At 36.1% G+C, this 23,988-nt stretch overlaps 1 protein-coding gene across 4 annotated transcripts in view; it reads right to left on the reverse strand.

Annotated features, from left to right (window-relative positions):
- Positions 1 to 1,205: 1,205 nt before the first annotated feature.
- SIPA1L2 (signal induced proliferation associated 1 like 2) overlaps positions 1,206 to 23,988 on the reverse strand; it is a 126,737-nt gene continuing 103,954 nt past the window's right edge. For 2 of the 4 annotated variants that reach the window (XM_057368435.1, XM_057368436.1), the window contains 8 exons: positions 22,970 to 23,194; positions 20,870 to 21,023; positions 18,673 to 18,892; positions 11,846 to 11,977; positions 5,259 to 5,312; positions 4,189 to 4,312; positions 2,442 to 2,523; positions 1,206 to 1,575 (listed from right to left, as the gene is read on the reverse strand). In XM_057368435.1, the coding sequence (XP_057224418.1) occupies positions 1,429 to 1,575; positions 2,442 to 2,523; positions 4,189 to 4,312; positions 5,259 to 5,312; positions 11,846 to 11,977; positions 18,673 to 18,892; positions 20,870 to 21,023; positions 22,970 to 23,194 (1,138 nt within the window). In that variant the 3' untranslated portion in view covers positions 1,206 to 1,428. The remainder of the gene's footprint in view (positions 1,576 to 2,441; positions 2,524 to 4,188; positions 4,313 to 5,258; positions 5,313 to 11,845; positions 11,978 to 18,672; positions 18,893 to 20,869; positions 21,024 to 22,969; positions 23,195 to 23,988) is intronic. The other 2 variants (XM_057368437.1, XM_057368438.1) reach the window with 2 other exon arrangements.

The raw sequence follows: 23,988 nt of genomic DNA on the forward strand, positions 1-23,988 counted from the left end.
TAACACAAGGTAATATGAGGAAACTAGATCTCTTTTGAAAATTTTCTCTAGGATGTATTGTTTAGTGAAGCAGTTTTTTTCCTCCGAGGCCACTAACCAGTGCCTACAACCAGCCCAAACAGCTTTTATTCAGACTGCCAAAGCCACGTCCCAGGTTCCAGGACTGGATGCACCAAAGAAATTAACTGTGACAATGCTGGCAGCCTCTCCTCGGTGACAAGGGACCCTGAGAACTCTAAGGGGTTGGGCTGTCTCTGGATGGACAAAGACTGGGCTGAATGGAAACCTGAGCTATTACTGGTAATAACGATTACAGATAATACAAGATAAAATAATTCCGATTTAGATTTTTAACATTTATTAAAAAAGCAGGATGTATGTTCATTTCAAATTAAACAGTTAAAAATGTTAAAGCATACAAACAAATCAATTGTGTACTAGCAGCATCCAATTGTTAGAATTTTCTAGAACTCCTCAGTACAGTCTTGGCAAGCTAAAAATATTACAACTTGCAACCAACTGACCTCACCATAGTGCAGATAAAACAAATTTTATAAAAACAACAATTTAAGGTTAAATAAGCTTAAATAAAGGTGTTAAATACAAGACACTTGATCAAAGCTTCTGTACAAAGATAAACAAATTTGGCATTGTACAACTGATTGGTTGGCTCACACCGTACATGATTTCAATAGTTAAGCAGTGTAACTGTTTAGCTGAACATCAACTATACAAAAGTAACTGAAGTTGGGAGTGGGCTAACCCCAGTGAGCCATTTACAAGGCATGTGTATTTTTAGAAAATCAGAACACTGTTTATATTCAGGCACCATTTGTTCCTGCAAATAAATAATCTCTAATGTATCTGCATCCAAACTAGTGTTAAACACATCAGTGCTAACATTTTATAAACACAGCTCTGTGACTATTCACTATACCTCCATTCTTATTGCTATGACAATGTGGACTGTGGAAATAAAACTACTGTACATACAAAAAAATAGAGCACCTTTTAAACATTAAAGTATATGTCTGGTTATTCTTTTTATCTTACAATACTGAAGCCCAAGCTAATTTAAATTGCTTTAACATCTTCACCAGCACACCTGAAATGCAGGAACTAAAACCCCAAATATTCCTCTTCAGGCAAGTCCCAGCCAGAGCAACTTCTAAAAATGTCTAAAATGACACTAAGGATTTTTTACATTCATCTGCACACAAACAAATATCTGCTATTCTCTGCTTTCTTCATATAAATTTAAAGACGAATTGCCACAGTTCTCTCTCCTTTTCAAATGAATAAAGCTGGATAGAGAATGCAGCAGAAACACCTAAAATGGATTGTGAACACAGTGAAATTATTACCCCGCTAATTTCAAAGATACAGCTGTTAYGTTGTTCAAATAAGTGTTTTGCAGGGACCCAGCCATTAGGATTTTTTGTCTATCGTATTAAAAAACCATTCTGTAAATTTTCGCAGTTGAGCAGCAGCTGTTTGAGACTCCTCCTGAAGTCTCATGTTATCTTGTCTCAGGTGCTGTACCTCTGCTTGGAGAACTGCCTTGTCCTGTTTTTCCTGGTTACAAAGACACAAGTTCAGCAAAGTGAGTAGTTGTGATGACAGCATTTATTTTTGTTGTTAATATTTCTATGCAAGTCATAACAGCTACATTTTGTTGAGCTCCCTGATTCATTCTGACAACTATCAAGTTTAAGTTAATTCCCCAGATATACTCCAACTACCTAATTTATTCTGAGAAAATACTGCAAGCTAAAAAGAAAACTAGATGTTACTTTAATAGTAAAGTTATAGGAGTTTACTCCACTTAACAAAAAAGGAGAAAAATCAAGCATTAAAAGCATAAGAAGCTTTTAGCTATAATAAATCATATGAGAGCCTAAGTTGAAAGTAATTGATTTCAAGCATATGTTAAAGAAGAAAAATATCTAATTTCAAAACTTTTCCTTGCATGATTTTTTTWAACCAAAAGCAGGCTTATTTCTATCGTCCTGGCATTGTCTCCAGCTCAGAAATTARACAGCAAATGAGGCACAAATCAAGTCATTGCTACATGACCAAGACAGCACAAGACAACAAGGATGACAAAACTGGAGTGCTAACTACTTAGCAACAGTGCCTRTGTCCACTTCCCTATCCTTTTTTAAATCCAAAGTACCATAAATGAAGTGYCTCTTTCTTTCTGGAGTATGACTGTTTGCAGGACAGTTGTTCTGGAGTAAAGACCCATTAACTAGTTAGCCTGGGGCCAATTTCTTCACATAACCATTCCCATAGGACCCTCTGCCCCTCGGAGTTCTGACCAGCCCCTGAGCTCTYCAGTCTAGTTTAACTGATGCACTTCTTCCAAGCCCTTGATGAATTCTGTGCAAAAATAAAACCATTAAAACCGGGGAGTAATTATAATGCTAATGGTGTCTTACCTTTCTCAGGTCTGTTTGTAGCTGCCGGAGGATGACTTCTAGCTGGTTTACTTTTCCAGTCAGAGTACTTGGAGCGTGTTCCCTGTAAAGTAAACCACTTCCTTCACTCCCAGTTAGATAAAAACATTTTTTTTCCCAGCTTTAGCAGAGTTACACTTTTAGTAATAGCACAGGAAACCAATTCRTTTAAGCATAGTTAGGAAAACAGAGATGAAACCAGCATCAGCAAAAGGCTATTACTAGAACATCAATCCAATCCTGCAATATCTGAAATATGACACTGCTTCTCATGCAAACCAGGCAGAAGTTACATTGACATTAAGAAGGAATGTTTTAGGAATTATTTGCACACACCCTTGCAGTGCAAGTCACACTCGCTGCTCTATGGTGAGCCAGCACATTGGTTAACAAGCAATTCTGATAAGGACTGCACTAATCTCAAGCAAGATGCAGCAGCAGTTACTGCAAACCAGAAGAGCTGTAAAGAGTTCTTTTGTCTGCTGTGCAGCAATGTCATTTTCAGTAAAGGATAAACCTATGGCTTAACGGAGACAAATATTTTGTTTAAAGGTCAAAACACATAAAATATTGCCACAGGTTAATCAAATGCATGACTGAARGAAAATACTGAGAATAGCTTCTGTTTTCTGAATGACAATGAGCACTCTGGGAGACAGTTTCACGTACATTATAGATGCAATTACCCATCACGTTAGTAATTGTGTATAAAAGAGAAAAGGTGAACAGAGAGGCTYTACATACAAAGCTGAATCAGCTGCTTCATGCAACTGCACAAAGCTGACAGGTTTGYCACGGCTAAGAGGGGAACATCTTTAGCAGTCTTTTGCAATCCTTACTGATCATTAGCCTGGGGAAAGATGTGGACTTAGAAGTCATTACAATAAATGTGCTTTACCATGTAAGCAAGCTAATTTGTGTAAAATCGGTTCAAATTAAAAAGTGGTAGTCCAACAAGMAAGAAGACCCTTTCCCTCCATTTCCCATTCTTCCATTCCTGCAACTGAAGAGCAAAACTAATCAAAGATGTGGTTTTCTTTTAAAGCATGGTAGTGGACAGATTATACTGCTAAATCTGTATAACAAGTATAATCTTTAAATTAACAAGTATACTCCTTAGAGCACAAAAGGCAGGGAAAAAAAAAGACTAATTTCTCCCACAGCACTGGTAAGAATTTGAAGAATTGGGTCACTCAGCATAAATTCTGTGGTTCTCAGTCACACATTCTCTTGAAGAATTTACCTCTGCAGAAATGAAAAATTATGGGTTTGTAAGCAGCAAATAGTTGCAAAGATAGGATAGAAAGTATTCCAAGGTTTGAGACATTTGCTGCAGATCAGGTTATGGCATCCTACAAAACTGAGCTTCTGTATCTGCTTATATTCAAATGACAACAGAAATAAGCATAAAACAAATTATTATTATAAAGGAGGAATACAGTGAGAAATTTGATTATCTGAAATTCTGTGTCTAACCCTGATCTGCATTACAGACCTATTACAGAGAGAGAGCCTTACCTGACTGTACTAGAAATTTTCTAAACAAARCTGTTCAGAAGTCAATTCCAAGAAACAACATTTTTCAAAATTAATGAAATGATCAGTCAAGGCAAGAAGTCTGCCACCAAACAGCCATGAAACATGCATACAGGCATTTTGACATGCATCATTAAGAGAAAAGTTTTCCTTAAAATACTTTTGCAAGAAACTTGCTTTAATTCTGACATACCCAGCATCCTCCAGAAAATCTTTTCCATCTGGGGGACTCTCATCCAAAGGTAATTCTTGTGCTCCTTCCAAGCCCTGAGCTTGCTGCATATCATTCAAGGTGCAAAAAGATGCTACTCTCTGATCTGCAAAAAAGTAACATAAGGATACATCTAAGCCAGGACAAAATAAAAGGCTACATTACAGCCATTATCTTGCTTCAGTTAGCAAAATGGATGTAGGATTCTACATCTCAGCTTTGAAGATAATCAGCAGATGTATGCACCAACTARTTGGCTTCCTCACACCTGCATCCAAAGGCAACCCCAAAGCAATTTTTCATGTCTATCAGCAGTATGACAGTTTTGTCYGGGCCAGTTAATGCTGATATGAACAGTAAATTGGTCTTGATGAAATCTGCAGAAAACCCTTTCAGAATTCAGGGCCACAACCAATGAGAATAATAATTCAGCAAAAAGGTTTGCATTTTTTCCATGGACATAAAGCCCTCAGATTCCTCAGAAATCTGCACTGCTCACTTGGTACTCTTTTACTATCTCAAGCATTTGCAGAGCCTGATGGTAATCTGCATACTTAAAAACCAATAAATTCACACTACTTKTATCAATTGAAATTTTACTATATATATTACTAAGGCACGCGATTATCTGCATTGAATTTCACTAGAACATAATCTAACAAGCACAGATGTAATTACCTATGGATATACAGTGTGGTTGCCAAAACACATCAGTTACCACATAATAGAAGTATGCCATGCAGATCATCATTGCACAGAACAGGARTAAATGATGCATTCATTAGGATTTAATTTGTCTTCTTTAAAAATAAAACCAACCCACAACCAAAATCCATGTTCTGTGGAGATTGATTTAGCTTGTTTCTGCCAAACAAAATCCATGTCTGCAGGCTTGGATGAATTCTGGCCACAACATGCCTGCCTTGCCCTTTCTCCCCTTGCTCTACCACCCCACCAGGCCCAAAGCTTGCATTATCATGCAAACGTGCAAACATAGGAAGTATTAAAAAAAAGTTTACAAAATGCAAAAGTCATCAATCCCAGACCATCACCTAGAAACGGCGTGTGAGGACAGAACGGCCCAAATTCTTCATCTGAGTCAAAACCTGGAATAAGATTTAGAATGTTCCTATGAACAAGAGAGTCCACCTCCACTGGAGCAGCTGTGGCCCTTGTGGCAGCGCACACAGTGGGATGTTCCCAGTGCAATTCCWGCTGGAGCTCACTCCYGGCCTTGCCAGACCTTTTCTACACAGCACCACCATCACAGTAAAGCACAAGGTGTCACACCCCAAATCTCTGATAGCATCACCCAGAACTGTGACACAGCATGACAGCTTGCAGGATACATACGAGGACAATCCTTCAAACTCTTAAGGACACAGTGWATACAGGCTATACTGGATATTCTCAAACAGGAAGGACATTTTAGTTTAAAAGCTCTACCAAATAAAAAACAGGAAATAACTAAAAAGCTATTTGTCACTTTAAAAAATCCTTTCAGCACTGTGTAGATCATCAATTCCTTCTATAATACAATGCACAAAAGTTGCATGCCTTATTTTGCCTAATTTTAAAGTCTGCAGCTCATTTCCCCTGCTTTTATCCTTATTTCTGACTGGTGATGGATCTCAGCCAATATGGACAAGATTTTTCCGTATGTGCTGACAATTAGGTAAGAATAACTTCAAACACATAATCAATGACATCATTTACAGATTTGAAACCTACTAAGTTAAACAGATTTACTTAGTATGGATAAACTAAAGTTAGCTTCCCAGATCAAACACAGAATGTAGGCCAGAAACAAGACAATGTAAACAAACAGTCTGAAGTACACAGATAATTATTGGTTTCACCTTCATATCATTAACATTTTYATTATCACTTGTTAGAAACAAAGTCAGCAAGAAACACTATGCCGTTGCTATTTTCCTATGGCTAACAAAATGCGACATGCAACATCGTGTTTCAGAAGAAATTCGATTGCAATATAAAAAAAAATCCACATTTTTCTCCCTCTGATGACTAAGCTTAATCAAAGAGTCTGGCCACTTGTCTGGTTTATTTTGTCAGCTGAGGAAGTGTTTGTTCAGTTTGATCTCCATACTATTTTGAAGAATCTTTTTCTTGATGGATAAAAGCAGGTGCAAAACCAGGTATAAGCAGCTGTTAATGAAATCAYATCATGCCAGTTTTAAACACACTATTTCAAAATATTTTTCCATTATTTCAACACACAGCAAAAATATAAAAATGTCTGCTTGAAGCATAACGTGTGGATTAACCTTTCCTCCCTTTAATAATCTCTAATGAAGTTCAACTCTACTTAATTTCAAAATAATAATAACACTTAGTGTAGAAAACTAATTGTTAGACCTTTCCTGTAGTACAACTTAAACATATTTCCCATATTCATATCTTTCTAAAATATGAAACCATACTCTCACATTCACAAAGTGAGRAAAAAAGTCACTATATGGCCACTTATAATTTAAATTCTCAAATTATGTAACATACTTGATAAATCCYTGCATTGCTCTTCAAAGAGTCCCTATTTTCCAAAGCCAGGCTAATGTCAAAATAATTTTCTGAACAAGTTAATAACACAATAAAATCTCTGCAATAACTAGTACAACAGCTAGTTCTTGGACTAGGAAAACATTTTGTCTTTGAATACTTTTCAAGACCATTTTTATTTTCAGTAATTATACAATATGTAARTATTCATGCTTAGCAATAGTTTCACCGATTAACTATTTAATTCAGAATTTTGGCAAGGGCTGAACTTGGGCTTCAAAGAGCAAAATCTTCCTACTAATTTTTGGTTTATTCATTCTTAACAGAATTGGCCTGAGTCCTTTTTAATAAAAATGAAATGAAAAAGTAACTTTCACCAAAAATTAGTTTTTATACGGAAAAATCAAGTGTATTGCTGGGTATGATGCTGTAGACCTATGTTCTGCTGCCTCCAAACTACAGTGACCCCTCTTATTCAATTGAAGTGAAACATACATAAGAAAGAGAAGAAAATACATGTAAATCTCATAGCTCTTATTTTTAACTGAGATGTCCCAGCCAAACTCCAGATAGAGCCATCTATGGAAAACTATTTGCAAAAAATATATTGGTCTTTATATCAAAAGTTTAAACAACAGTTGACTTAGCAAGACCAAAGATGAAACAAAAATTAATTTTTAATTTACAGTAATGAAGTCATACAGCTGTAACCACTAAGAATTTAAATCTGGATTTTCATTATTCCAGACCACTAACAGAGGCCAGAAAAATGTCCAGGCAATTTTGATGTACTGGAAAGCGGAAAAGGCTAAAATGAGTAGAGTGCATGAAGCCACTCTCATCATTAAGGTAAAGTCTAGCCACAAACATACACTGACATATGCATTGAAGCAAAAAGAGTTACACATGCATGCCCTTGAAATCACCAAATGTTAACTAAATATTTTCATWTTTTCTTTTTCTAGCAGTTTAAGAYACTACTTTTGTTAAAATAATTATCTGTCATTCTAAATGATTCACTTCTTTCTCATTATGTTATGTGTAGCATTACATTTAGCTATGAAAATTTTAGATCATATTAAAATAACATTAATTATAATAGCACAGATGTTTCTGCAAAGATAAATTTGCATTAAGAAACACTGYATTTTGATTGGCAACCAGCAGACGTCCATAAAAAAATCTGGAAAAAAATCAGGAGTTGAAACTACCAATTTTAGTGAACAGGGACATCAGAAGGACTACCTTAGGCTTTTAATACTCACAATATGACTTATCAAAAGCTTTTTTTAATCATAATAAACCCAATYTGGAGTAGCACAAGTAGTATAAAGTTCTACTAATAACAACATTCAATATTAATATGCGTGTCAGTTCTCTTTTATAATTTCAGTAGCAGGTATGGATATCCAAAAATGCCTCTCTTTTTGGTCCCCAAAATGTAGAAAAGATCTAAAAAGTCATCAGCAACATAATGAACATGTTGAAGGCCAGTCCTTCCTCTCTATCTTGGAGAGGTATTGGAAGGATAATACAAAAGGAGAATAAAAAATTAATTCTCTTMTTTTCCCTTAGAAAAGAAAATATCTTTTCTGAGATTCCTTTGCTCTCCTTTTTCAAATTTGTCATTCCGATTTATTCTACAAATCCCCGTATCTTTATTCAGTTGAACAGGCTTTCTTTCTTCTCACTTCTTGAACTTTTTCTTTTTGGTTCTTTAACTTCTTCCTTTTCACCCCAACTGCCCTCCCTCTTTTGCTGTGCAGTCACATCCAGCCCTATCTATTTTTCATTGTTTGCTTTGGGGATGGATACGAAAACATTACAACAGAGTATTTCCATCMTGTCAACTGCTCCCTGGTTACAGTCCCTCTGCAATTCCCAATGAAAAAAGAGAAGGGAAGTGGAAGAAGCCAATTCATGTATGACAGAAATGAAAGGATTCCCATTGCTACTGACTGGGCTGATGTCAGAATGCACGTGAAATATCTCTGGAGAAACATCAGCGCCAAAAGTGATGCTTGCAAAACTTGAAGTTTGCAAAACTATGTCTTGCAAAGGCAGGCAGTGAGAAGGGTTAAAATAATGCTCCACTGTGCACCAGCYTATGGATGCTGACCCACCACAGAGGCAGCTCAAGCAAAAACCCTTCTCTGATACCTGTGGAGTTAATGCCTGAACAACTCTCCACTACATTGTGAAGACCTGTCTCAGCAATTATAGAAGATTTTCAGAAAAAGCTGGAAGCAAACATTCAGCTTTTTAYAAAAGTTCTTGTCAAATAAAAGCAGTGAAAATGAAATGCTCACAAAGTGAAAAGAATTATCATCATACTTTAATTAGAAAGAGAAAAAAAAGTAATAGCTTCTTCCACCCTCATGGACCAGTTAAAAACTGCTGTTCTACACAGGACCGAGGCTTGAGTTGAATAAAAGCTAATATTAATAAACAACTTTGTCTATTCTTCATTTGAGGGCATGGAAGAAAGTGAAAAATGAGACTGATGCACTTGTTACACCCATAAATAGACTCTGAGTACAGATAATGGTAGCAAAAATCTCACATATTTAATTCTTAATACAATTGATGCCCACAATATAAGCACATAAAGAGTCTACAATAAAAAAAAAAATAAAGTCTAATCTAGCATTAATCTGCTTCTTAAAACAAACAGAYGAAGGATTGTCAGGCCTTTGCTAGGGATATTGAACTGATCAAATTATGTAAATTGTCAACACATAATATGGAGAGATCACAAGAGAAAAACTCTGACCTTGGAATCAGATTGGTAATCCTAATAAACTAATAGCAAGAAAAGACATTTTACAAAGAAAAAATTAAACTCTAGGTTCTAGAAGAGAACACAACTTCAAAATACCAGGCGGTCAAGGCCAAACTAGAGAAAAACCCTAATTTCACAGATTCAGTATTAAAAAAAAAATCTTATCCTTTTAGTGATCCTTTCCACAGAATGTGAAGGGCAGGTGTGYGTGTTTACTTCTGGGTTTTTTTTTTATATGGGCCTACATGAAATGTGATCCCACTTCCACTCAGTTTAAAAAAAATGATCAAAACAGTTTTATATTCCGAAGTGGATAAACCTTAGAATCATCCTCTCTCTTTTTCACATTGATAGAATGCAGAACAGTAGTTCCAAGGTATTTTTAAATAGTAMATTGAAGCAAGTTCTAAGTCAACAACATTAAAATACACATGGAAACGGCATCTGTTAATTCATATCCAATACACTCCCTTCCAGTGAATTCTATGACATGCCTATTACTTATTCTTTTTTAAACAACTTGCAAATTACAAGACATAGGATAAAGTTGTACAGGGATTTTAAAATTCCATTCCTTGCAAAAAGTTTTAATTGCAGCACTACATATTTAGTCAAAACATTGTATAACTCATGTAACATAGACACAGATGTCTTTACTGTAGAGTTCTAAATGGAAAAGAATGACATTCCTTCATGCAAATATAGATTATTTACTATTCAAATTCTTACAATAATTCAAAAATGTCCAATAAACAGCTTCTATCTTACAACTCTGACCATCAGTTCTTCAGCATTATCTATAGATACATCAAAGTTATTTGCAATTAAAACCCAACCAGTGAATGCCCTTCCTCCCTAGTATAGAGCACCGTGGGTTAGCAACATCGTTCTACCTCTCATTCTCAAATTCAAATATAATTACACTTACATAACACTTACCAAAGTGAAATTATTTTCATCATGATACTAGGTGGTAAAAAGAATGAAAATCTATTAGTTTTCAAAGCTAAAAATACAGGAGCATAGTTGGTACAGAATGATCTTTCAGTCAGTTTAACTCAAAGTTTTTATTAGCTTTTAAAAATATTCCTCAAGTACAAAGTTACAGAGTTACTTATTTAGTGATCCGAATCTTTTTTCAGTAGTTTAAGATGCCAGTAACAAGTAGCAGGGTGTTCCCTGAGCAATCGAACACAGAAAYGCATGGGAACAGAAGGGAAGGGATGTCAAGACTCCCAGTGTCACAGTATTTCCTGCCAGCTACCATAGCCTTGTTGGAGTAGTACTGAACAGTAATGACTGCACATATAATTATTCAGGTCAAGAAACACCACACTTCTTCAAATTCCTAATCATCGCTGTTGGTTTGGGTTTTCACAATTCCATTTAAATTAGAACAACAAGCGGTTCTGAAGAGCTTTTGGTCAAAGTGAACTTCAATCACTTCAAACTTTGGGAAGGAATCCAGCACCAGAAAAGAGATTTCCACTCTTGCTTTTAGTTAAAAAAGATCCAAATCACTAACTTCACAACCAATTCTCATGAAGCTAAGATCCTGATCTTATACAATGATAACTGTGGTTATCTCATCCTTATTCATAGATAGTTTTGACTTTCCATCCATTCAGTAATGGAAGCAACACCAGTTAATAAATATCAGACATTTTAGGACAGCACAGCATCTGAAAAAAACACCTCTCACAAACAACAAAAAACAAACACTCAGCTGTGTATATTCCTTTAAACACTCAAACTGACATCCATTTCCTCTGTTTAGACATTAAGCGGATGAGGTTTTTTTAAGCGGATGAAGTTTTTTCCTTAGTTAATCTGGTTCCATAATTTAATAAAGCAAACCTGGTCTATATCCTGCACCTCAAGTTCTGCTACTGGAAAATATACTGTGCATTTCTGCTGGTCTTCAAGGGCTTATGGAAACTGAGGGGGACTGCAACACCGTTTAGACTACACATGCCAGGTTATAAACACAACACAACCAACTCAGGGAAGTGCTACTCCCAGTTTCATTTTAAGCATCTAACTTAAATGCTTTGAATCTCTCCTTCAAATAATCGATTTTTCAACTGATCACAGAGAGAACTTTGGCACTAAATTGGAGGAATTGCATCTAAAATGGATATTGAAAGTATCATGAAGACCCCAAATTTTCAGCGACAATCTTCCATGCTGAGAATTTATACTGCCAAAAGAACTAAAGGACTACAGAGGCAAACACTGGATTTTTGTAATTCAAAATGTGGCTTTACAATATATATTTTTAAAAAAAAAAAAAGTTTGTGTACTGAACATTGATCTTTATTCAAATTTTCCTGTTACCTTCAAACGCTCGTGCAGCATCTACCAGGTGAGACCAGTCTAGCCCTGTGGCAGTGTCTGGCAGGGGCATCAGGCCAGGATCATTGAATTTGGCTTTATCAGATAAGGACCCATCTGAGAACCAGAATTCATCTAAACAATAAACACAATAATTAGTCTTCCTACAACAATTATGTACAATTACTTTTGAAGTTTCTACAATGATCTGCAAAAAAATGTATAAGCAAAGAGTGCTTGTCTTCMTTTCTCTTGTGTCTGTCTTTTCCTGTTCAATATCCAGCATGAGTGGAACAACTTGTAAATGTTGGCAAAGTGAGATGGAAAGGTTTCTGAAGGGGTTTTTGTGGTGCCACTTTGCACATAATGTGTCCCTCGCATTTTCATATGTGTGAGTAGGCAACAGACATTGTTAAAGCATGGCGTATTAAACCTGAGCAGTGAACAGAAAACTTGCTAGATAAATGAAGTTATATTTCTGAAACAACATGCAAGATATTTACATGCAGAGTTTTACTCTGAAAGGGAAAATATTCTAGTTCCAGAAGCAATTAAAAAATACCACCTGCTTTTATTTAAATGCATTGYAAATTCTAGCTTGTATCTAAACCCCCCTTTCACACAGAAAATATTACCATATTAGTTTAATATTTGTAGCTGCATCACTGAGGATATAAGACTTGTGTGAGATTTCAGTGTGAGCTGTAACACATCATATATTGGACACAGATCATACATTAAATGAAATGTATACACTATAAATTGTTCAAACAAACCTTTCACTTATGCAGCCTTCTAGAAAGGTAGCAAAAACATACATTTTAGTAGAGAAGATTTTAATAATTTCAGCTAATTTTCATAATTATCTTGAATAGCCTTATATTTTCCTTATCTGTCCATAGCAGCCTTCACTCTGATCAATGTGAACATGTTAAAAAGAATACTGAACAGGCACAGAGTTTCTTAAAACTGACCACAAACCAAAACTCTTGCAATCACATTTCATCTAACCAAAAAGTCAGCAATGGAATATAATAACTTCATCACATAGCATAATTGGGAAAAGAGAATTTTTGGTTCAAACATATCCACTGCAATTAAACAAAAAGGTCAAAATAGTAACTTTTCCTCAAATATTTCAGAAGAAAATTTCCATCTAGTTATTCCAGTGATTTAAACTAAAATATGTATGATGAGTATTTTTTTTTCCAGGAAAAGACCAAAAAAAAAATGAAGGAAGAAATGCATTCATACATGTGGAAGATACATTATAGTTTAAGGAAATGGCATACTGTCATTGTCCTGATATTAATGTCCATTTGACTTCAGGATTCTGACCTAAAAATCCTAAAAGAGTAAGCTCTTACAAAGCATTCTACTGCACAGAGCAATAATGAAAGCATATGACATGCTCTAYTCTTTGCAGAACCTTGCTTAAAAAGAATACAAAATATGAGGAAAGGGAAAGTGAAGAACGCTTACAATTCTCTGTCAAAAATTAGGAGTCCCTGCAGAAGAGGTAGAAATTCTATTTACTGTTGAATTTATCTTGTTCTACACTTGTATGGCAGATAACATGTTGCTACATGACACTTGGAAGTTGGCACTTGACACTTGGCTTGACAAAACTCTGTAGCAATGTCCTTCTCAATACCTACTCTTGGTATGTAAGRGTGGATGCTATGTGAAATGGAAAACACAATATAGACACATATTCTACTCATATATCTGCACTAAGATTTTCTTTTCAGTTCCTTATAAACATATATAAAGCCTTACCCAAGGCTACCTTTGTGCAAATACATTGAAAGCTGAAAGTCAGAGCAGTCTCTGAACTTTTGTATATGACTTGGGAATTGTGAGAATGTTATTTATGCAAGTACAAATATTTCATACATCCYAATTGTGGAAAATAGACAGAATAGCTCATCTGAAAGACTGGCAAGGCAGCTTTTGGTTCTAGACCAGCAGGCAGGCCCTAAGGGATTGCCCTTGCTTTTGTGTGATCAGCCCACAGAGGCTGATTGTGAAACCTGTCAGGAAGAAGCCTGCTCCCAGCCTGATTCTCCTGGCTTTCCAAATTAACGTGTAGGAGTGATATATTCACCAGCAGTCATCCTTCATTATGCATTGTCTCTGTGAGAACCTCAGTTCACCTTAGTGTGGATCCTATTCAGAGCTGCATAAGCCCTGACAGAGCCACTCAACTGCGGAAAGCCTGCCGGAGTCGAGATTTGAATATTGATAGCTCTGAAAACGCAAGCGCTCGTGCTGATGGCTGAAATTCTAAGTGGAATAACTGAACAGGCATGAGTGTGCCATCGCAGAATAATTAATTTTCAAGATATAAATTGTGTTTCTCTGCAGTGGGGGAGGGGAAGGAAGGGGAAGAAGAAAATATAAAAACCAAACACAAGCTCTAATGCTGAAGGCCTTGGTGCCTTTGATTTTCAGAGATTATAGTTTGTATTCCAGGAATGCTCTGGGTGAGATAAATTATTTCTAGCCTCCTGTATTTGCAGTTCTTCCCTGCTCCTCTCACCTTACTGGTGCCTCACTCTTTCCATGCATGACTGCCACATCAGCAGCTGTTGCCTGTTGTCTCCCTTTTTGATTTGGGCAGAGTCGGCCAAAGCCTGCCCACCTCTGTGTGTCCAGGAGGATTCTTCGTACTACACACAGGATTGGCTTTTGGAGCAACACAGTTTCTTCTGAGGAAACATTTTCAGYGTTGTCTTCACTTTTAAAGATTATTTTATTTGCTGTAGCTCTTTTGGCATAAAATAACTGATCTTGCACTTTCCCATTCTTTCAGTTATGTCTCTTCCTACACTTAGGAATTTTGTTTATTTTTATTACTGATGCATATAAGCATAAAACATTTCCGAGAGCCCCTATTTTCACCAAAATTATGTGGTCAGTTCATTTTCCAACACAGCTCCTGGAACTGATGGCTATTGGTCCCGCACACGTATTCAAAGAGTAACTAGTTATGCAGAAAGAAGGAAGATTCACCTGATTTAACCTTTTTTACTTCCAAGACAATTATTCTGCTTCATTTGGAACTTCTATGCAGAGAATGTAGATCATGAGAAAGCTATCTGCTAAGTACTCCTCACTTACTGTGCTCAAAGAAGACATGTAATTTAACACATAGATTATCTCCAAAGATGCTGCAGGTGAAGAAGCATATCAAATCTCATGCAAACGTAAATCCCACTCTCTGTGGGATGCCTGCTTTTCTTTCCTGCAGTCAGTAATTATATCTCTACAGTCCTCCTAGRCAACAGCTTCTGCCTGTTGAACCCTTCCCTTCTTTAGTGTTGCCTAGGGTTGCCCAAAATCTCCCTTCAAAGATGCCAGCCTGCTCATGGATGGACATGTGTCTCCAGTAACTACTTTTTCCTTCCCTTCTGTTATTGAAGACAGTCTTATGCTCTAAAAAGGTGAACTATTCACTGTTTGAGAATGTGTAACAGCGAACATGTCCTCCTTCAGCTGTGTGAATTAATCAATGGCCTCTATCTGCTTACTAAAAAACCRATTTCCAAATTGCACATCACCAATACACAGCGATGCTCTTTCATTTTATGCTTCTTATCAACAAGTCTAGTTTTGGATTGAAGCTAACATGGGTGGTAAGGCAGACTGAAGATATGACTTTCATCTATGGACACAGTTGCAGAGACAGTTCCTGTGATTCTGGCAGCCTTTTCCCAATGGCATGTATAATCTGAGAATTTTCAGAATCTGTCAGTCTATCACTGTAAAATATTCCGTTCCTTAATCTATTCTATTCTTTATGGCAACTATCCTGCACCTTGCTCCTTTCCTCACAGCACAGGAACATTCTGCCAGTTTATCACTTTGGGCACTTTTCTTTCCTCTTGYTTTTTGTCCCTCATAACAGAGTGGACCATGGTGCCTGCAATGTCAGTCAGTTTGTCTCCGTGTGTTTTCCTGAATCCGACTGATGTTACCACATCACAATCCCTGTGCCAGGGATTCTTCCTGTTTCCATTCTTCCCCTGCTCATTTGCCTGCCATGAATTTGCAAGAAGGGCATAGATTTGTACCTGCAACTGCATGTTAGAATCACTCAGCTTGAACAGCACTGTCTCAGTCAGGGAATCCATAATGTCCCCAAGGTAAAATTCAAAATCTCCTTTCTGGTTTAAGTTAAAAATAAGATAAAATAGGGTAAATATTTCTACATTTGTGTACTGTATGCAATCAACAGCACTCAAAACTGTCAGACTTTGCATTTTGGGCTTTTACTGAAAGCAACTCTTTTTTCATGTTACTTCTCCCAGTGATAAAACAATAATTAAAAAATCCTGTAGCTTCACTTTTTCCATTGTCTTCTTACAGTCAGCATCACACACAGATCAAGTTTCTGTTTCTATATTTGCATGGTCATTCTGTCTCGTAATTCTGATTTCCCAGTAAACTGAAACCCTTAAGGTCACCTATTATTCCTTGGTTTTGGTGCTGCCTTGCCTACCTATTAATCACACTCTTTTCCTTGCTAGAGGGGTCCCATGAGATTTGGTGCTGCCACAGTATTTCATGCTGGATAATAGCACGCAAGAATATATCTTTCTAAAATTAATTTTAGCCAAAACCATGCTCTTTCCACTGATTTCTATACATATTAAATATGAGTAAAACTAAAATGCTTTGAGATCACATACAAAAGACWTTACTATGACAGCAAGGAATCCTGACATCTGGAACTACAACCTCATGTTAAAATTATAAATGAAAAAGAAACCTCTCACATCACTGCTAGAGAATGGAAATACCTACTAGGCATCAGCTACAAAAAACCTCCTCAAAAAGAGCCTAAGCTTTTTTATGGAGATACTGACTAACCTTATTTTTGAAACATAGGTGGGCAAGCCATGATGTGGTTTTATTCAGAGTGTAATTACAGATAACCAATTAAAACTTCYTTGAAATCACAAAAGATTCTGTGTAACTGGAATTGATAAGCACTTTTAAAATAAAGAACCAGAGGCAGAAAACAAAGGTTGCATATGAAAACAGCATGCATTGCCTTGGATCAGTTTTTGACYGACAGGATACCGATTTTGTGAGGGTTTTTCCAGCTATGTGTATATATAACTTTCTGTATCTAAGCAGCAGTAAGAATGAAATATTAGATGCCTGAGACAGAACTAATACAAAACTCACTAAAATATCCCTGCTGGAGGAGTAGTATAAAGCTTGCATGTACAYGGTTAATTGCCTTGCGCCTATTTCCTGATAAAAAGCAAGCTGAAGGCTTGATCCCATTGCATGTTTACATTCACAAGAAAGGGCTCTAAAAAACAAGGCCTAACACAACGGAAACAAAAAAAGAAAGTACAATCAGGGTGCCTAACAGTATGCTATACAGCTCCTTCATAGACTACAAAAATCTACTGAATTCATCTCCAGTGAAAAAAATGGATCTCCATTTGCTATCTGTAAAAGAATAGGATCATCTCAGATTAAATTTATAGYAAAGAGTTTCACTCTGAAAGAAGAATATTTTTAGAATGGCAAAAGGTACACCAAGCATGCATTCCCATGTGAGGCAGGAATTTAGCATTTGTTTGAGATACCAGCTCAAAATGAAGCAGTGGTTAGTGACCCAAACTCAGCCTCATAGTTGAGGCCACTCTAACTAGAAAATTGTTTTGTGCATAAAGCTTATTTCTCAAAGGTAGAAAATGCCTGCTAGTTCCTGAAGGACATGATGAATGACAGAGCCCTTTTTACTGCTATTTCTTTTAAGCCATCTGGCTGCACTAACCCTGGACTTGCACCTAAAATGTCCTTAATGCTCTCAAGAAATTCACCCACARCTTCTGAAGTATGGACTTCGGAGTCCTCATTTTCTTTAAATCACAGTCAGCTGTGATGCAATATTAGCACAGCTAAAGAAAAGAGGAGTTTTTTCCTGCATGTCAACTCCAGGTGTCCACAACACATCAGCCCAAACTGAGAACCATATATATTCAGCACTTTTGACAAAACAATTCACTCTTATTAAGTTAACAAATACAGACATGTAATCTAAATATACATATCTGTCTGAGTAGATTTGGGCTTTTCATTCCATTTTTTTCCAACAAAAATGACTACAAACTTCACAGCTCATTCTAGAATTATTGCAWGCTAAGCATATAATAAAGGTCTCACTCACAAAAACCTTACAAGTAAAAAAGCACATTCATAAAATAGTTTTAACTTTGCACCTCAGACTACTCTTTTGCTGCCATTAAAATTGAAGTGTCATTTGCAAATGTTTTACTAATAGGCTTAAAAAAAGTATCAGCAAATTCAATTTGGAAATTGAAGTCAAAGTCAACATTTATTGCACGTTTCCTTTTAAGAAGTTAGTAAAAGGATCATCTAAATAAAAGCTGTTCCATTTAGTTATTATTTCAAATATATTTGTGAATGTTTCAAWAATTTGAATGTATATAAAAGTAAAAAAAAAAAATTAAAACAAGCTTGCTTGATGAGGTCACCACTGGAAAATAAAATGACAACAGGAAGTATCTTCAGACAAATGTTTGTTGCCTATCACTGGTCTCATGAAAATTCCTTGGGAAGCAAAGTGAATGCTGCTTCCAAATATGATAAACACAAATTGAGCACCAATGGCAAYCATGTGCATTTACTGCTGACCAAATACTGTTTTGCTAGGATGATTTGAACACTGATATGGCATTTCTTAATTTCACCTTAAAAACAAAATTTCACTTAAATCACTTGGTGATTCATTTGAGTTTACTACAAATATTAAAAACTCAGCAATGACAGCGACAATCACTTACTTCTCAGATTTCCCATTCCAGGGGTCAGGCTCATCCTGGGAGGCAGTGTGCTGTGATATGGAGGGGTAGTGCTGAACAAGATATCATTTGGCAAGGCCTGCTCTATCATGGAGCTTCGAGAGCTGGCATAGGAAGATCCTCTTCGGTTGCTACATATGCTTTCATCAGAGAGGGTGCGATAAAGTGTCCTCCGTGGGGAAAGGTTTCCATAAAAGGAAAACTAAACATAAAAATAAGAGCACATATTGCTGGTTGAAGTGATTCATACAGTCATATCCCATCATCTTGGGAGTATGYTTCTGGACAGGCAATCAGGAATTCTTGAACTAATACTGAAGATCAGAGATTTCTTCCACCACATCAGATCTACTGAGGCCTCAAAAGAGATACTGAATTGAATTTTCATACTTCCTCTCGATATTTTGGAACATATCACCATGAATTAATCAGATACTGGGCAGTTTTATTAATTCTGAAATGCTAAATGAAAACTTCATAGCTTTAAGACAGCAATGTTTTACAGAAATGTGTATAAGGCTACCAACTCTGACAACATGTATGCAAGACTATACACGAAATTATTTGATTTTATATGATCATGTTTTAATGTTAAACATTCTGAACTGATATATGCTGCCACATAATTCATTGGATGATAAAAGTAACTTGAGACACTGCATCTCTCTGGATATCACAAAACAGGCTTAGAAAAGAGGATAACAGAGTTCAGTGAAAACTGCTTATGCATTTCAAAAGGTTAATTAAACCACTACACAAATATCTACAGTAAAAGAAGATGTTACTGTGATGTAAAATGGGATCATTCCACTTTGTAAGTCATTCCTCAGCACTGCAAACCCAGTTTTCTTTACATCCACAGAGGACAGTTAACACCTTATTAATTTTTACTGGCTTGTCTGGAGTACAACAATTAAATGCCTAGTTTTCTTTGCAATTAATTATGTGCTGCACATTCCCTATGCAGAACAATGCTTATAGCTTTTGAAACAGTGAATATRGCATAGAATCTCACATATTCAGAAAATTCCTTTCTGACTTCACTGTCAAAGGTGAAGTTGGCTCACCAATATTAAGATTGCTACCCTCTATGAWGGCATAACCCAAGATGGTATCCTGCCAAGTCCTATGGCTGGAGTCCACTGTGAGCCAGAGGCCATGGTCTCTCTTACTTTTGTTTAGATGTCTCAGAGGGGAAGGGGACAGCAGTCATTTATCTCAGGACAGTCACACCTCCTCACTCCTTGTTGGTTCTCATTTAGGTAGTCAGAAACATTGGCAGCTCTTGAGATCATCACAAAAACCCGCCAGTTATTGTATCAATCATGAATCATAAAAACCTCTAGGACATTACTCATGAAAATTCAAGCACATATAATGCATACTTAACACACCACGTGTTAAAAAATCTATATGATYTGAATTTTAAATTCAACTCTGCACTTAGAGGATTCCCATGTGTTACTTTTGTTCAGACATGATGATTATGCTGTTTACCATATTGTATAAACACAGTAGGTTAAGGGAGCATTGAGTTAATATGGAAGTGTGACAATTATCTCATGTAGTCTAATTGCTTTGTTCTTTATTCCACATTAAGCACAGAACTCAGAACCATTTATACTTTGRGGAGTGGCAAATTTTAAGCTCATTATCCACATTTTGTGAATTATTAAACATTACCAGTGGTCTCCACACTCTGAAGATTAGATCTAGGCTCTCCAGTAGCACTGATAATTACACCTTCTGAGCAGCTGCACTGATACCTGCATGAAACTGGGATTTGGATTTGTAGAGGAATTGCTGGTACCAACTGTTACGGGGAATTTACCTTCATTCATGTGTTTTAATATCATACAAGATGCATAAATTTAGGCAYTCTTCCTTGAAAATGTCACTTTTAACCTTTCAAATGATAATGAAGTTGCTCAACATGCACCCACCTCTCAAGCTAAGCAAMGACGTACTTAAGCAAATACTGGATTTTATACATAATTATCAAACAAACATTTCCCATCCTYGTGGGAAATGATATTTTGGGGCTTATGGTTATCCCCATACAATACACTTAGCTTGTACAAAATCATATTGCATTCTGTATAGCAATTTTGGGCATACCAGAAATCCACTTCTAAGCTAACTGCGACTGAAACCCACAGAGCCAAAGAAAGTAGCCAACCTTTCTTCTCCCTTCCTCCATAGAGAGGCTGTCTGGCAGCATCAGCTTYAGAAAATCTTCTTTAGACAAGACTTGCTGGCTTTCAACAATGGCATTYCTCACAGAAGTTTGGAGTGGACTTGATGCAGACACAGCATCAATATCATCATACACTCTGTTGAGAAAATTAGTGTTTTTAGCAAGAAATTTGATTTGAAAGACTGCAATCATTTTCTGCCAAAAGTGAAAATTGTTAGAATTATCTCATGATGCAGCACACTGTTTAGAAATTTTTTTTATCACTTTGCCTTAATGAAACTGTGTACCCCTGGAAAATTGAGTTTACRAATTCTAAAGAACAATTTAAAAAGACAATCCTTTTTTTTCCTAGCTTGCTTCTCTCTTTTTTACACACCACACTTCTCTGTCAATACAAGTTATATTTATTTCAACATTTCCAAAGGTTCATCCCAACATACTTTAACTTTTACTTCCATAGCAAATAAAAAAATCAATATTTTATAGTACAATATTGCATCCAGCTTCACAATCTAGCAAAAATACTATGGTCATCACAGCAATGTTTGAAGTATTGGAAATAAATTCTCCAGTGTGCTAAGTATATTTTATTATCAGCAATTTCATAAAGCTATTTCARTAAATAAAACAGGTGTCTTCTTTAATTATCAGCCCATAAAAATTGAGTTACAGTCAACAGCAGACTGTTAAACTGAATAATTAACCCTCAGCTCCTTCCAGTGAGAGAGTCAGATTTTAACAGGTTTGCTCTGAAAATGTAATCGAAGAATAGGAGATTCCAGGCCACACAGTGCACACATGGGAAGGCATTGCTTACTGCCTGCCAAGTGCAGCCTAATCAGTGACTGTCTTCAGCAGAGAGGAAATAAGCTTTGCTGTGGTGAAGTGTAATTCTCAGTGAATTATAACCTATAGTGGCACAACATTCAGCAATTGACCTGATRTTCATCATCGCTGCTAATTAGAGATGTTATTTTATTTCAACATAATTATCCTCAGAGTGATATTTCCTCTCTGTGATATAGAGAGCTTTCCTAGAAAGAAAGAGGCGATGCAATAGTGTATGCCATGGAAAACTCTGAAAATATTTTTTGATATATGAAGTGTTGCTGTGTTCAATTAATAGTTCTTGAACATAACTATCTCTTGAAGATAATTTTCTAAATTGCCGTTGTTTCAGTCTAAATACCATGATTCATTATGCAATTTTATTTCAAGGCTGTCATTCAAAGTAAGGAGAAATTGTTTTCAATACTTCATCAATTTCAAAATCCAAAAATTTGTGGGAAACCCTGACGTTACCATATTATAAGTTTAATTTCTACCACAACAGAACTATTTGTGCAAATAAAACATTGGGGAAGGAAAAATAAAAACACCTGTATATTAACATAAAGAAACACAAACAACCAGGGCAGGAGGGTAGTAACATATTCTACATTAAAAAATTAGGAATTTAGGAGCTTGATTTCAGATTCATATTTCATAGCATATACATTCTAGCATGTATTTTTAAATATGATTCTTGCCATAAATATGCACACATATGCAATGTTAGGTACTGGTTAAAAATAACCCATTCCCATTAAACAAAGATACAGTAACCCAATTAAACACTTCAAAATCAGATACTGCATGTCATCTTGTCAATTTATTGAGATGATAGGGGCTGACCATGTTTTACTGAGAAACAGCACCAAACAGCTTGTGCACAAAAAGAAGGCAAGGAGATTACCCCAAAYATGATTTTGAAGCCAGCAGGAATGSMAAAGTTAGTTTTAAACAGCAGATTCAAACGTTGCTTATTACAGATGCACCACTGTGAAAGCATCATCTCTCTGTATTTGAGATAGTGCATGTTTTCCTTTGAGTTTGAGCCTTTTTCTTCCATCTAAGATCAACATTTGTCATAGATTATTCCAGTGTTAAGCTGTACATCGAGCTATTCATTAGGTACATAAAGGTACAGAAAAAAACCTCTGAACTTAAAGGCAAAAGAGACTTTGTAACTTTTTTCTATCCTATTTGAAAATTTATTTTCACAACTTTTCTTCCCAAAACAAAATAAAATAGAGTGCTTACTCATGACATTCTGAAACTTCAGATTCTTCTGGTGTAGGACTTCCTTCTGAYTTTTTCCATCCAATGACATATTTACTCACTGCTCCTTGCCTGTGGTATGGTTTTGAAATTGACCCAGACATCTGTTGACTACTGTTCTGCGACACAATATAGACTTTGGAGCTATCTAGGGAGCCACTCTTTTTGGAGCAGTGTGTTGATGGGCTTCCTGAATGATGTGACCCACTGGAAAAGTGAACAAAACACACAGAAGGAAAAATGGAATATGTTATGCAACARCAAATCAGAAATGTCTGGTCTGCAGCAATAATTCTCACTGTTAGGTTTTTCTCAAGGTCAAAATCAATGAGGCAAAATTGGCACAGTAATTTCCTACAGACCAACTGCATACACATTAAAGCTCTCTGAGAACAGAATTGTGATGAGTTTCCAGAACAAACAATGCCTGGAATTCAGCTTGCTGAAATGCCAATGCAAACTGATGTGAACCAAAATTGAAAGCCTAAATTCAAGACATATATATATATATATATACTCCATTTATGTGTGCAATTTTAAGTAAATACATACACACACATTTACATCAAGAACTACATAGGGAATTACTCAAATATCTCTCAATCATAAAACCAGTGTGCTTTTCCGTTTCACAATAATTTTGCCAGTTCGTACCAGATTAAGCTGTGTCTTTCAATCAGACACATTAATATTAAATCATCAGCAAATTTAACAGAAGTAAATTTCAGTTCCACAAGACAGTCCTCTGGCTAATTTTAACAGTCCCTTTTATTATGATTAATAGCACTAGCAGGCGCTAAGAAAACCTTTTAGTGAAGACTCTAAAAACTATTTCAAATAAACTAAAGCAAACACTTCCTTGAAGAATAAATTTCTTCAGAATAACCATACAAAACAAATTCAGTCATGTCTGGCATATAAGGAAATCAGAATACACAGTATTATTTGGTTATTTTCCGATACTGACTGATACTGAAAAMAGGAAAATCAGAGGGAAAGAA

The sequence above is a fragment of the Malurus melanocephalus genome, unplaced genomic scaffold (genome assembly GCF_030028575.1).
Source record: "Malurus melanocephalus ecotype Western Australia unplaced genomic scaffold, MMel_1.1 scaffold_92, whole genome shotgun sequence".
Classification (NCBI taxonomy): domain Eukaryota; kingdom Metazoa; phylum Chordata; class Aves; order Passeriformes; family Maluridae; genus Malurus; species Malurus melanocephalus.